General features: G+C 29.1%; 1 protein-coding gene across 1 annotated transcript; it reads left to right on the top strand.

The window, feature by feature from the left end:
- The first annotated feature begins 10854 nt into the window (after positions 1-10854).
- LOC123299977 (angiotensin-converting enzyme-like) lies at positions 10855-16677 on the top strand. Its single transcript, XM_044882417.1, has 9 exons — positions 10855-10921; positions 11476-11717; positions 12776-12967; positions 13034-13140; positions 13198-13346; positions 13412-13520; positions 14526-14887; positions 16085-16246; positions 16515-16677. The coding sequence occupies exons 2-9, from the start codon at positions 11501-11503 to the stop codon at positions 16675-16677; spliced, it is 1461 nt and encodes a 486-aa protein (XP_044738352.1). The 5' UTR covers positions 10855-10921; positions 11476-11500.
- Positions 16678-16869: the final 192 nt, after the last annotated feature.

The following is a 16869-nucleotide window of genomic DNA, read 5'->3' as shown; positions in this document are numbered from 1 at the left end:
TCATACTCGTGATATTTATATGCCTAGATGTAAATCGAACACTCTGTATATCAAGGTATACTAAGATTAGTCCCAAGTTTGTAATACTTGTAAAATGATAATTTTTGTATAGGTATTCATAAAATCACTTAATTAACTAACCCATTTCCAGTTGTCCACCCATCCATTTGTCTGTCAACACGATAACTTAAAAAACAAAAAGAGATATCAAGGTTAAATTTTTATAGCCCGCTCAGGGCGTAAAAAGTAAGTTTGAACTTGTAAATGTGCAACATAGGACAATTGGGTCTTGAATCCGTAAGACTCATCTTGTAAACCGCTAAATTCTAATCGTAAGTAGAAAATTCCTATACCGGGTGACCAGTTTTTGGTGCTCCACACTTTTTTTACACTGTATATATGAAATATAAGTAAAGGTGTACGTAGGTGTACAAGTTTATTCCCAAGTTTGTAACTCTTAAAAATATTGATGATACCGAACAACAGTTTGGTGAAGGTATTCATAAAATCACCTAATTAGCGGTTGTCCCTCCGTTCGTCTGGCTGCCCGTCTATCTGTCAACACGATAACTAAAAAACGAAGAGATATCAAGCTGAAATTTTTTTAACCCGCTCAGGACGTAAAAAGTGAGTTTAAAGATAAAAAAGACTTATCTCATTTAAGGATGGCTAAGAACTTTCGGGACACCCTGTACATATTGAAAATATAGTAATAGAATATTCTATAAATACAGCGTAAAATGTCAATATTATCTATTGCTTTATATGACGTCATTTTTCGTTTGAGTACGAGTGATTCAAAAAAAGGATTTTGCAATTAAGTATCAATTGCAAATTAATAATTATTGATCTGTTTTCTACGCTATTATTATCAAATTATCATTAGACTCTATCATCATCATTGCGCTACAACTGTGATAGCACGAGTTGTTCTTACTTATAGCTTCTAGAGAAATGATTTAGACTAAGTCCTACTTCGTATAAAAAAAAATCAAGCTTTTTAATTTAAAATTGTCTTGGTGATCGTAACATCCTTAAATGTAAAATTAGGAAAGATATTATATGATAACTCTAGGAGAATAATTACGATTAGCTAATTCATACTGATGATAACTATACAGATAAAATACGTATTATAAAAAATTTATCTAGAAATTGGGGCTAATTTAAAACTTTATGTTCTTTTGGAATTCTAAAGAATGCCTAGTACCTTGCCAAATAATGTGATTTTTTTATGAGAAGAATACAGTTTAGTAAATAATAATCCGGAATCTGGCATTGTGGACATTACCAGTTGTATATGCACTAACATTACCCGCAGTACCTTCTATTAAAATCAATTTAATTTAAATTATTGGTTGTAATTTTTGATAACACATTAAAATAGTTGACTTAAACTCAAACATAACATAAACCTAATTAAAAAAGATTAATCAATTACTTTTCAATACCATATGTTCATTTTTAATGTTGTAAATATCATTTTTTAACACATCTAATCTAAATTTTATTACTTTGATAAATTTATTATTTAGAATCATATATATTTACTTATTGTTTATTAAACGATAATATTAAATAACAATTTAAATGAATTAGATAATCAAGTTAAAGTTAATAAATTATTAATTTAAAACAGGTCGTCCAAAGTGATCCTTATGGTCCACACTGTATATATATATGTCACCGTAAGATTGTACTTTTCGTCAGATTATAAATAAACTAGTACCCCAACCTGAGCTAACTCGATCTGGACCAACTAAACCAAACAATTTGAGTTGGTTTTTGTTAATAGCTAATTTGTAACTCTTTTACAATTTAACGATAACATATATATACTATTAAAATTAAAATCATTAACATCTCTGTAAAAATTAGACTTATGGATCATTTGACATTCTGGCAAATCATAAAATCACTTTGATACAGTAAGGTATTATATATAAAGGGTCTTTCGTCTTTCGCTCTTATTTGGTGACGTTATTTTATAAAAAATAAAAACGAACCTAATGCGCGGAATTTATATATCGCCAATTAAATATTATACATAGTTCAAATAATTGGAAAATGAATTAAGTCAAGTGTAGTAAATATTTTGTTGTCTTCTCAAAATATAATAATTCTCAGATAATTGAGTTCTTGTACACACACAAAAAAAATTGTTTTTCATCCATTGAAGTCAAAAATAAACTGGCATCAAGTATCTTCATTTTAGTTATACTTTTATCTTTTTCCCTCGGTTATAGTTTAAACAAGTGATTTTAAAGTTTTTAGATATTTTTAAGAAATCTTAATTCGACAATGGAGAGAGTAGAAAAGAATGGACTAGTCTTTTCTTAAACTCCGACTAACAAAAAGGGGTTTTATAAGTTTAACATGTCTATATATCGGTGTATCTTTGTGTCTGTCGGTGGTATCGTAAATCCTAAACAGATTAAACGATTTTCATTTTTTCTTGTTGTCTTACAGACTCAATAGGAGCATTTTTCTTGATAACTTTTAAGGGGTAGGGACTAAAAACTTGTGCTTCTTTCTAGCTGCCTATTTTTAGCTGTGGTTTTTATAACACTATTATAACCCTAGCCTTAAAGTAAAAACATGACTTTTGTAAGAAAACTTTATGAGGTGAAATTTTCTTAACATTTTCCGAATTACTGAATACAAGACACCATAATTTTGGAAGTCAATATTAAAATATATAGGGTTTATAAAATGCAGGAATAGATTTCAGAAGAATTTTTAGATAAAAGAAGACTATTGATAAAATTTTAATTCCTTAAAAAAAATTAGATACAAAATAATTTTAAAAACCATTCTGTATAAAATTAATATAAAATAATAATATATACATAAAAACATACAATGGCGCATCATGTTTCATCCACCCTCAGGTTAGGTTAGGTTAGAGTGGTTGTCCTGAGGCGGGCCACACTTAGACCACATAGTCCATAAACCATTTGGGGCTGTTTAAGTATGGTAATAGTGCTTTTACGTCCACAAATTTAATATCAGAAGGGTCGTCAAAGAAAGTCTGGCTCAAGTGTGCTCATCTCCTCATCGCAAGAGCTGGTCAGTGATAAAGAAGATGAGACATCGCCTCTTTCGCCTCTCCATTGCGATAGCTCCCGCAAAAGTCGGGATGCACTGTCAGGCCCAAGCATTCAGCATCCATCCGCTTAGCCAGTGCCTTGTAATAGCCGTAACAATTTGGCTAATAAAGGCTCTTGGAAGCAATATATAGTACCACAAGTAAATTCCTTGCTCCATCGAAGACGAGCTTTTTTTATGATATCCTCTTTTATGATATCATCTTCTTAAGTTTTCTTCGGAATAAATGGCACTGTTCATTTTGTAATGATAACGCCACTGTGATATTATACATATACGTATTAAAGAGAATAATATTTATCAGTCGCAAAGTAATGAAGGGATTTTGGATTAGTAACCTGGAAACCTAATAAATACGTATTTATTTATCTCTGAGAATAAAACAAAGCTTTATAACCATTTATACAATACAGTTCTAATAGTCACGTTTACGTTCAAATACCGAGAAAATATTTTATTGTGTTGTAGGGTTGCCAATTTTATAAAACGTAATTTTATCAGCTTTCGAATTTAAAATTACTAAATGAAGGTTGTTGAGGCGCAACAGAAAAAAAAAAAACCCATTGTCGTAAAATTTTGGGAAATTGTTCTTAAACATGTTTAGAATGTCACAATTTTCTAAAGATTGTCTCAAAATTATACAAGTTTTTCAGAAAATAAGTTACCGTAAATGAACATATTGTAATCGCGATAAAATTGAATGTTGAGTTATCAACGGAAAATTTTGCGCAAGGCATGCGACAGTGCAAGCGAAGCTGTGCATAACCACAAATAGGCCCAATTCGACTGTGGTCGGCTAGAACTGTCAAGAACACAAACGAGAAGGAAAGTGAGATTCTTGACAGGACACTGTCGATTGATGTACCACCATCATAACATGAGGATCTTTGATCATCCCACTTGCAAGGCCTGTAGGGGGAACGATGAAATCTCTATGCATGTTATTTGCCCTGCAGAAACCTACAAACCGTCAGGTATAAAATGTTTGGGTCCGAAATCTTGTATTCCATCAATTTCTGAAGCAATCCCGGCGGTGAAGCTATGAGCTTTCATTGTGGTGTCTGACCTAGAATCCTTCGGGTAACAGGCCTCACCTTCGGGTGATAGGTTGCTTTCAAAGAGGACCCTATGGTCTGGGTGCTAGGGACTCATTTGCGGTACCTCTATTTTATATTATTATTAAAATTAAATGTCCATGTCGAGGAAAATATTCATTTTGAGCACCCTGAATCCATTTTGATCAGTTTTGACATGACGTCTGTATGCTACAGCTATTTATGCACGTATGCATATATTAGTGAAGTGCCGGATATGCGTATTCGTTTTATTTTTGTAGGTCTTATAAGGATCATTTGAATATTTTTTGGTGAATATTAAAGCAAGTATATACCAATAAAAAATTTTCGAAAACAATATTTTAATTTTGGTTTCATTTAATGATGACCCTACTAAAGTTTAAACAATTTCGAATACTTTTGGAAAAAAATAAATATATAAACAGTTTCCCAACGAATTGCTTTAAATTTTTAATTTGAAAAGTGACCAAAAAAGTGGATTATACATGGGACTAAATGTTTAAACATTGAAATTGCTAGCTTATGTCAGCCATATTTGACTACATTGATTTTCCGAATAGAAATTTTGAAAAGTACAAAATATTTTAAAATTAAATAATATAAAATTAATGTAATAAAGCGTGGAGTATCAAACTGCGTTCTCATGAATATCGAGCATCCCATGCTGTTTATTAATATTTCAATAAAACCGTGCATATTTTTTTATATTATATTTGTCTTTGAAAACTTGAGTTTAATATATAAAAGTGCAAACAAATAAAATTAGCTTTTGAAAATAGCTAACTAAAAGTCTATACATGATTAGGTATAGCATACTTCTTTTCTCACATAATATGATGCTATATCCTCAATTAAATGGTATGAGTGAAAACACAGAAAAGATGAAAACATCACTTAAAAAAGAAATAAAAATAAAAAAAGCCATAAACACAGTCGTCAGTTTCTAACAGGAAACTATGTACTACTAGAGTGATACCCACCCGCTTCGCTGGGTTTAAAACTAAAAATTGATACAGATTACTCTCGCTTATCCCCTTTCTAGAACACTCGAAATAATGGTAACGATTGTTTTACACAGGTAAAATATATGTATGGTTTTCTATTTTTTTAAATGTATAATAGTAATTATTCATTGAGTATATCAAAGAAGATGGCTGTGAAATATTTTATATTGACTATTTTTACAGAAATCTGTAATTTATGATAAATTTTTTATTTTTTATTTTTTAATACATCTTTATAAATTATAGTTCATGTGTTATTCTGATATATCAGTTATATTGCTGTACAGTTTCATTAAAAACCATTCGCTAGTTTAAGCGTGAAAGCGTGACAAACAAACAAACAAACATGCTTACTTTCGCATTTATAATATATAGAGATTACTTTTGATCTTTCAAACGTATAACACATTTCTACCTACAACTGTTGTATGTAATACATACTCATAATTGATGTGCTTTTTAAGCTTATAACAAGAAAGTACAACCTCGTCGACAAAAAAAAAAATAAACATTTAAAATATACTTCGTTAACCAGAAATACATATTTTTATGTAAAAACTTTTCTTAAAATTTTTACTTTTTACTGAAAAAATAATAATGAAGTTTTTTTTTTACGAACCACGAAAAAAAAATTATATATTAAAGTTTAGTTCAAGATAAATTATCAAGATATCTCGTGTTTCGTTTTATTTCTACAACGTATCCAAGGGGATTTATTACTTACAACACGATATATCGTAGGAAGAAATTACTTCTTAGTGGGTGGGTTTTTTTTACGTATGTGAATTCTGTGAAGAAAAGTGCTTGTTTAGGATAATGTATAAAAAAAATAGCAATTACGTACAAATAATTTTTTTTGGTAATAGTCCCTTCAAAAGTTTGATTTTATAAGAATAGTAAATAGCTGAGTCGTATTGAAGTTAAAATTATTGATTTCCTTCAGAAAATTAAAGAGGCCAGTTTATTGACTATTTTTACATTTCACGTATTTTGCAATTGTTTAAACAAATTAATTTGTTTATAAAGGATTTGCGACATTCTGTGTCATTTTTTTTAACTTTCCATTTCGATTACCTAAGCATAAATATTAATAAGAACTAACAACTGCATAAGGTCTTGCCAAAAAATTTTTTATTTTCACTTCCCCTTCCCACTACCATCGTTCGGAAAATAAGCGGCTAATAAATAATTAATGGAATATCGTGACTCAGAAAAGTCGTATCAAATTGAAAGATAGAGCAAAAAAAATAAAAGATTATAAAATAAGCAAAATTTTAAGCATATGTTGACCTCAATCCGATTTGCTGAACTGGAGACGTCGATCTCTTTGCGTTTACTCGTCTCACCTGTTTAAGTAGTTTTTTTTTAAAATCTTTCATGAACATAAAGTTAATATATTAATTTAATTTTTCTACAAACTTAATGAAGTTTTTCATCTTTTTTCGCCCTATTATCTTTAGCCTTTCTATATTTTTTCACGTTGATATTAGCACTGTAATCGAGAATTATATACCTCCCGCGAAAGCTTCATGTACCAAGAAAAACTAAGGGGTAGTAGTTTTTAAGTTATGCAATTTTCTTAAAGAAAAATTATATGTACTTTGACAAATTAATGAAACAGCTCGTATAGTTGTTTTTTAGATATAGTAGTATTTAAACTATACAGTTTTTTGCCTAAAATGCTTCTAGCAGTCTTCTAGACTTTTAATTTTTCTTCTAGACTATTTATTAGTTTCAAATAATTTTTAAATGTATAATAATGTATTAATTATGTCCTAATTTTTAAATAAATTTTATGTTCAATGCAAACACAGATTGTGTACAGAAGGGTGCATAAGTCCATGTACAGTTACAAAGAGTTCCAGTTTCTTTGTTATTAAAAGATTAAAAAGGCTAATTATTCTAATTTTCTCAAAAATTCAATAACTTCTTAGATAAGATGAGACCTCATTTGTGCTTTAAGCAACAGTTTTGCGAACCTACAATACAATTGTTTGCTTCAGACATGATCGATATTTGTATTTTTCTTTTTCCATACAAATTAAGATTAATTGAAATGTAAATGATGGTTATATTAGAATTTAATTTAAGATTATTGCTTAGAAATGTGTTGTTGTATACATTTGTACAATTTAAATCAATTCAACATTTTATTGTAAATTGTGATTTATTTGTAATTTGTATATATAGATGTGTGATGAACTTTTTTTATCCTTCTTTATATAAATTCAATTACATTATTGGCATTGATTTTCCAACCATTTTCATGTTAAATGTTTTTTAATAAAAACTATTCTGAGCACTAAATTTGCTAAATAGAACTGAGTTTATTCAATTATTCAATTTTTTTAATTCGTCTAGTTTTCTGAATAAAAATAAGATTAGATAAGATTAGATTTGAGCTAGAAATAAGTAGGTATTAGAAGCTCTTTTTCACTGCAAATTTGATCTGTTATACCTGCTTTGTTTTAAATGTGCTCTAGAAATTCTATAGTCTTAAGGCAGTATTTTGGTATAGAAATTTGAAAAAAATAAAGTGGATTTTCTGATAACGAAGCTCGAATTGATCACTCTGAACTGCGAGCTTCTGTTGCTTCAAAAAAAACGAACAAGAGTTCGGTTAGCAGAACTAGGCCCAATGTATAGATCTGAGATTGTCGATTTATTCAAAGTAATATTATTATCCGAGTTACTCTGCCGGAATTGTCTCTCAAACTTAAAAAGCGTTTTTCTTGAAATTACATTTTTTGAGGTAGATGATATGAGAAATCAGTTCCACTCGACCGATTCTATAAGTTCAACTATAAGTATGTATTCATCAAGAAAGGATAGAGGATCAGACTAAATTTTTTTTTTCACTTCAGATGAAGAATTCTCATTTCACTAATAGAAAAGTGAAGTTGGTTTTTTAAAATCTTTACTAGTATTCAAGATGAACGTTAAAAAATTCGTAATTAAACAAAGAGGAAGATACCCACTAGTGAGGTCATACGTGGGTATCGCCATATAGATTACATATAAAACACTGTTTTGCTAAAGGAGATGGATAACCTTTGAATGCAATCTTTGATTGCTTATAACTTCTATGTTTTTTAATTAATTTTAATTTCAGATTCAAATTTTGTCATGGTATCAAACCTAGTTTTACATTTTTATGGGTAATATGGCCAATTCGACATCAGGCTTATCCCCTATTCGGCATATTTTGATCATTCTTATATAAAAATAGACTCTCAGTTTGATAGACTCGAAAAAGGAAGCTACTCACGTAGTTTCAAGTATGTATTAATAATTTAACAAAAAGAGTGCTGTCCCGCGGACTAATATTTATATTTTACCATAAATTTAGCCAATTTTGTTGAAAATTTGTTTCACAAACAAAAACTACCTTAAAAAAAATTATTATTTCACGAATAGAATTCTTTATAAGTATTTATTAAGAATCTTAAAAAAATAATAGCCCAATTATAACGGAATATTATTAACCCAATATCCACAAAACAACAGTATCATACAAAAAATAATTGGTCATATAGTTTTTTTTTTAAAGTCACATTTAGATGGTTGAAAAAAAGGGCGCATGACATGAAACAGGCGGACTTATGAAGAGATGTTTTCCAACATAATATACTCTCTTTACATTAGATATAATATATATATACATACACACTAAAAACCCTCTCCACTTTTTCCAAACGGTTTTTCACAATACATATAAAACCAATTGAAGAAAAACGCTTGATTTTATTTATAAACTGTATTTTATTCCTAGATAAGTGTTTCAATTAAATACCAACAGCATTTTGTCTAAAAGACGAGGCGATAAATCGAAAACGATAATTTTATTTTCTTTTAAATCAAAATGTGCCATAGTGAAAATTAAATTTGAAAATGTTTTTAGTTTTAGAAATTTTTAACTTATATTTGTTTTGTAATATTGTAGCAGCATTCTCAATCAATGAAAATGTGGATAATTTTTCGGATTTAGGTAAATATTTTTTATTTTGAATGGAATGATGAATGTTACTGTTTGAATTGCTTGTGACTTTTTTATTTTAAAAGCTTGAGGCGCTCCTAATCATCTTTGATATTTTATTTGAGGACGCCCAACTTTTACAAATGGTCATGTATAAGTGACTCATAAGAAAAATTATTTTCTACTTTTACGTACAAGAAAAGCTTGTATCTGAAAAAGATTTTCTATTAAAATTTTTTATTTAAAACTAAAAAACGTATGTGTATCAAATATGGTGGAAGCGATGGGAAATCAGTTTTATTTACCACAAAAATCTTTTGTCAGCCGATTTAAACGATTTAAATATGCATGCTAAATTTCATGTATCTCAATGACTCATAATAAAAATTATTTTCTACTTTTTAGTACGATAAAGTACTAAATACAATTTTATACCATTTGAAACCCATTTGAGTTCTACCCATACTTAAAATATCAACGTTTCATACGCCTACAATTAAAGGAACTAAGTAATTTTAATGTAAAGTTTAATGTTAATAAAGCGTGGGGTGTTAAATTAAATTTGTATTATTTATTTGAAAATTTTCAGTCTTTTTCAAAGACAAAATACATCTTTTCATTAGGATTTTCTTTTTTAAATTTTTAATTTAGACGATTTATATCAAAATATGGTGGAAGCGATGAGAATAAAAACGCTTAAGTTACAACTTCTCAATTATATTTTATATCTAGTATTTTTATGCCATAATATTGTATGTGCATCCGTAGTGAGTTATTCCTAATTTAAAATCATAATCGTCTCGATCCGTCAATTTCCCACAAAATCGGTACAGAAGAGTTTCTCTCATCTAAAATGACGCATCTATATTGAAAAATTGCATTTCTTAAACACCTATTTTAAAAAATTTAGTGAAATTTTACTATTTTACATGAAATGAAATGAAATTTTAATTTATTTGTGGTAAGAAATTTATTTCTTGTCTGAAGAAAATTTTCGCTTTCCTTTTGAGACTGTTGAAGCACTTTTAGTGTGTAGGTAATATCAGAATTTATGTCTAAAACTGTTTCACGCTATTCAGTCTTTAATTACCATTCATTACTTCTCTTTTTTTTAATTTTTTTTTTCGAAAGTTTCGAAAAAGCTGACTTCGAAAATCTTTCCAGTTAACTTTCCAATATTTTAATAATTTTAACAAATTAATCTCTATAATTTTTTGGTGTATTTTCCGAACTTTTCGAAAGGTTATCAAATTTAAGGCTTCCACAATAGCCTCGACTTTGGTAACCAGTCTTTATAAAAGAGTAAGGTCTAACGAGAATCTGTACTCAGTTTTGTTACAGTAACTCAAAATTTAAGGTGAAACAGCTTAGCTTTTATGTTATCAAACATTTTTGACCGAAATGGGTTTTCGCTGTGAAAATTTTTTATATCCCAAAGATAATGAGCATGTTTTTTTGAGAATAATGTTTTTCTTTTCAGTAAAATATCAAGTAAATGTGGATGAATGGTTATATAAAGTGAATTCAGACTATTTGAATTTTAATCGATTATCATCAAATTTATCTTGGCAACAAACAGTTAATCCAGATGATACTAATATAGAAATGATTAATAAATTAGGATCATTAAAAGTTAAATGGATTAAAAATGTTTGTAATCAAGTGAAACATCTAGAAGAAAGAATTCTATTACCTGAACAACAGCGACAATTATATTTATTATGTCGAGGTCCAAATTATACATTACATGAAATTAAGTTAGTAAATTAATTTTATCAAATACACATATCTTTGATTTACTTTCATTTAAGGCTTAGTAGTTATTGGGTAAGAAAATTGATTTGCATAGAAATTTTCTCTATTTTCTCATTGTCTTAGCTTTTATTGCCGATTTTAGTAAGTTACGGATCAAAATGACCGTAAAACGTGGTTTTGAACAAATTCGAAGAAAAATATTTTTTTTTTCGACTATTTCGATTTTTAATTGAATAAGATAAAAATTATTTTTATAAGTAATTTAGACCCAAGAAAAACGAAAATTTAGTTAAAAATGTTGCCACACTTGTAATTTCGATAATTTCGACTTTTTCGATAATAATAAGGTTTGAATAAAAAAATAGTTTACGAAACAAATGAAGATTAGAATAGATTAAGGGCCTGATTTAGTCCTGTTGGGCAAAGACCGATCCTTCAGTGTATTCTAAACTTCTCTATTCAAAGCTTTCCAAAAAAATTTCATGCAAATAGATTTTCTTACAAGCCAGATGAGTTTAGACTAACAAATATTCTTAAAACAATTATTTTCCTTCAGTGAATTAACAAAAATTCAAACCTTAATGTATGAAATTTATACATCAACAGAAGTATGTACAAAGGATGAACAATATTGTTATAAAGGTGAACCAGATTTAGAACGTATTATGTCCAATCCAAATTCAACACCAGAAACATTATTATGGGCATGGACAAATTGGCATAATGAGGTTGGTACACAAATCAGACAATTGTATCCAGAATTTGTACAATTGATGAATATTGGAGCACAGAGGCAATGTAAGTGCTTATGCAAATTTGTTTTTATTATTATTTTATTATAACTCGAATTACACGAATAAGTACAAAAATTAGAGCTTTTCAAGGTCTAATTTAATCTACTTCGAAGTTTTAAACATTTAACGAGGACTATAAGATTGTACGTACGAAGTTTGTATGGAGAATCAATCCTTTCTCAAGCTGGGATTAGATTATTCACAGTATTATAAGCTTACAGGGGAAGGTATTCAATATTTCTCAAAAGGGATCATTTTACTGCCCTTGTAACAATAGGTGGGTAAAATGATCCCATTACATTTTTTCCAAACAGTTCACATAAAATAATAATTGTGAATGAAAACAAAAATCACGGGTAAAATCATCTAAATGAACACATTTAAGACCCGCCACATAATGGGGGATCATTTTACTAATTAAAATTTTACACACAAAATAGGAATCATTTTAACGTATATAAATGGGATCATTTTACGCGTATCGATATATTTAAATATCGTCATAAAAACTGACTTTAAAATTTATTATACGCCTATATCAAAATGTATTACTATTATTAAAAGTCAACAGAAGCCAAGAGTAACACAATCAGCCGGCGAAAACTAGCAAAAATGAAATTTTACGAAAGTCTTACCATAAAGCTAGTATAATTAATATTTTACTACTTATTTTACAAAACACAAAATAGCTTATACATTGCCATAAGTCTTTGTTGAACGATTAATTTGATCACGTGGCAGCCATCTATCGATAAATATACCAGATAGCTTTAATGGTTCACTTAAAACAATTCGGGATCATTTTTCCTTGAGGGGTCATATTATAACACTTTCCCCACTCATAACTCCCTGGAAGTAGGAAAAAACTACCCTAAAACTACCCGTCTCACCTCTATTCACGCTATAATGATGGAGTTTTTTCTATTCGACGCGTAATAAACTCAAATTAACAGAAAACTTCGAAAAATTTAAAAGAATATGAAATTTAAAGATATAGATGTGCAGAAATCATTGAATAAATTGATTTTGTAGGAATAACTTATTTTTTGAATAATTTTGTAGCATACCATGATATCGGTGAAGTTTGGCGCGAAGAATTAGAAATCGATAATTTAGAAACATTCGTTCTTGAATTATATGAAGATATCGCACCATTATATAATGATTTGCATGCGTTAATTCGATATAAGTTATTGAAAAAATATGGACCAGATATAATTGATCCATATGGATTAATACCAGCACATTTACTGGGTAAGTATATGTTCCACCTGCCTCAGTCGATTTCAGAAAGCTCAATTTAATTTACCATCTTTGTAGGTAATATGTGGGCTCAAGATTGGAGCTCATTGATATCGTTATTAATTGGCGAAAAATTTGATTTAGAATCTAAAATACAATCGAAAAATTGGACGTCCAATGAAATGGTAATTCATAGCACTGTTAATTAGTAAACTTTAATGTTGAGTTGATATACGTTTTAGGTCCGAAAAGCAGAAGATTTTTACATATCAATGAATCTATCACGAATGACTGATAAATTTTGGAAATATTCACGATTTGAGAAGCAAACAGATAAAAATGTTTCATGTCATGGGACGGCTGCTGATTTGTTTGCTACTAACGATTACAGGTACCTAAGTCCAAAAATAATCACTTCATTTTGTAATCAATTTTTGGAAAAATTTATTTTTTTAGAATAATAATGTGTGTTGATGCAACGTTAAATGATTTTTATGTAATTCATCATGAATTAGGGCATATTGAATATTATATGGCGTATAGAGATCAACCACCAATTTTTCGAGTAAGTATTCTCTTAAAAATAATAAAAGAAAATAAATATAATACACTAGAGAAACTCAACGGTGTGCAAGCTTACATATTTTCCACCTAGTAAAAAAAGTTTTACAAGCCATGTAAAAGAAAGTCTATAACAGCTACTGAGTAATTCAAAAGACAAATTATATAAAAAAAAAATAATTTAAACTGAAAAGTTAAAAAAAGTTAAATATAAACTGAAAAGAAAAAAACAAGTCCAGCAGTTTACATAGCGACTTTAAGAGCCGAGACCCATTATTAGGAAGATTTCAGCAAGTGCAGAATATAATAGGTCCCGGCCTATTTAACGATACTCCACTTACCATTGTTCGTTGACTTTCATTTTCAGCCTATACAGGGTAAACCAGCATATATGGTACATCAAGTGCCATATTGAATTACCAGTATTGAATATGTAAAGTTGTTAATCGATGTTTCTATTTGATAGCTATTCAATGATACCCCACTTAACATTGGTCGCCGTCTTTTATTTTTTTATTTTTCAAATTTAACGTCTGGTAGTCGCCAGATCATTGCTACCAGATCTTCAGTAGTACTCGCAATGTTAAGACGAATCGATTGACGTTAGAATCATCAAAATCGGCCCACGCGTTTGGTCTCTAGTGTGCCACATAGACACACACAAACATTATTTTTCACAATAGGGCGTCTAGTGGTTGCCATATTTAATTTTTATTACTGCCATATCTTCAGTAGCACTCACAAGGTTAAGATAAATCTATTCACGTAAGAATCATCAAAACAGCCCACGCGTTTGATCTCTTAGTGTGCCACAACACATTTTTGCGTCTTAACAAACCAAGACTTCTTTTATTTGTCTTGTTCTAGGCTTAGGCAAGAAGTGAGAACTCAAAGCTCGGATCATTAGATTTGGTTGCGACTTAGACAAGGACTAGAATACCAACCCTTGATATTTCCTACTTGATATTATGTGATTCCAGAGATATAAAATAACTAACTATATTTTTAGGAAGGAACAAATTCAGCATTCCAAGAATCAGTTGGTGATACAATAATGCTAGGTGTAATGAGTCCATTTCATTTACATCGTATAGGATTAATTAACGATCATCAATTAATGGATCCCGAATACAATATGATATTATTATTGTATCAAGCACTATCAAAAATTCCACAAATACCGTATGCATTGTTATTGGATCAATATCGTTGGAAAATATTTAATGGTCAAATTGAATACAAAGATATGAATGGAATTTATTGGCGATTAAATAATGTTCTACGTGGTATTCAATCACCAGTGCCACGTGATGAAACTCAATTTGATGCTGGTGCTAAATTTCACATTGCGGATAATACACCTTATATCAGGTATTTTTTAAATGGATTTTGATCGAGAGTGTTCTTAACTATGTTTTAAGAAAATCTACTCAGAAAGATCGTCATATCTTTTCTAGTTGTTATCAGATACGGAATCCTAAACTCGCACTTCTAACATAACTAAGAACACTCTCGATCCGTTCGAGTTCCTCTGTTTTGGAGTTATGATTCCACAGGCAGACACACAGCAAATTAAACAAATTAATATATTTAATAGATTAAAATTGGTTTTCTTGAACTTTGTATTTCCATTTTCCTTAATAATAATTTAGAATGACCCAATTTTATGTTCAAGACATTAAAATCTTAACTATCAATAATAAATATTTAATTTTCGAGAATAATAATTATTATTAAACATACAGAAAACATGAAAAAATGATAAATACCTATTTAAATAAATTGAGTCTGGTGCGATCCTCGAGGTCCACACGAAAAACTTCTTAGTATAATAAAAAGTTATAAAAAGGTCTTTATTCACTAAAATCACAGCAACACAGGTGATAAACAAAACTCACTATACTGACAGTACACAATGACTTAATGAATGATACCAAGATTAACGATAACTAAATGAACAAACAAATTTCTATTTAGTAGTTTAGTACTAAAAAGGTCTTGTTAGCCTTCGTAAATTCTTCTTCGAACATGTACTGCAGCTTATGCTGGAACGATCATTATCTCCGTAGATAAATGATGTGTTTTAGCCATTTTTCAGATTCTGTTGTTTATTCAGTTTGTTCCAGCATTTTTATTTCCATTAAAAAACGGCTCAAATAATTCTGCTGAAAGCTCGTTCAGTTCTTAAATACGCGATTACGTGTATTTAAATAAACCGTTTACTGATATAGTCTCTGCTAATTGGCCTCTAGCGCCCACTTTGGGAAACACTGTTTTAGCGCATAAAATTAAAAAACGTGTTCTAAACAAAAGCACCCACTTGATCAATCAGGTTTTAAATTTTTAGTTATTCATGAACAGAGAAAATTATAGGAAATAATTCACTAGTAATATTACAGACCCAAAGAGAATTTTAATATGCAAACCCTCACTAATTATTACTAACTTTGTACAAGTTCCCGAATTCAAATCATTCCCTTTTTTCTTTATAAAAAAATTATAATTATGATTTATTTGAGTAAGTTTCTGTTCCACTGATTGAACTAAATTCAATAAAAATAATTTCAGATACTTTCTAAGTTATGTTTTACAATTTCAAATATTCAAAGGCATGTGTGATATGGCAATATTTGGTAAACCATTGGACGATGAATTTGATCAAAGAAAAATAACATTCCCATTAAATCGATGCGATATTTATGGATCAAAACCAGCTGGTAAAAGATTAAGGTATGAAAAACATTTGTTTGTAGAACAGACCAAGGTTCTAGCTCGGGAATTGAGTAAACAAAATATGTGGAACGAGATCTTTTGAATGATTCATTTATCTCAGGAAATTAAGTTGCCCAGATTGAAATCTCTATTAAAAATAAAAAATAATTAACAATTTCACCAAAATTGTGCTGTTTTTGAAATATGATAAAAGTTAAAAACCGCTTTATTTAAACCCTTTTTCAATAATTTATTGCCTTTTATTTCTCAAAGAATGTTTTTACAGGAAATTTATGGAAAAAGGTGCTGGGAAACATTGGACAAAAATATTACCGATTATAACTGGTACAAATAAAATATCAACAAAGCCATTATTGGCGTATTTTAATCCTTTGCATAAATGGTTAAAGAAACAAATTCGTACATTTCAAATTCCTGTTGGATGGTAATATATTATTCATAAATGTATATAATCCTAATAAAATAATGCATATTTATATTTATTCGTTTTTTATTTATAATTAAAACTTACACAAATTTTTAACTTAATTCCGTTTATTAAATCCTCTATTTAGTCCCATCTGTTAACTTAAAAATAATCATACGCAATCTCATAAATAAATTATTTTTCTTATAGTTCT

Source organism: Chrysoperla carnea, chromosome 5, assembly GCF_905475395.1.
Source record: "Chrysoperla carnea chromosome 5, inChrCarn1.1, whole genome shotgun sequence".
NCBI classification, from domain to species: Eukaryota; Metazoa; Arthropoda; class Insecta; order Neuroptera; family Chrysopidae; genus Chrysoperla; species Chrysoperla carnea.
Note: the sequence above shows the minus strand (reverse complement) of the source record. Positions and strands in the feature narration are given on the sequence as shown.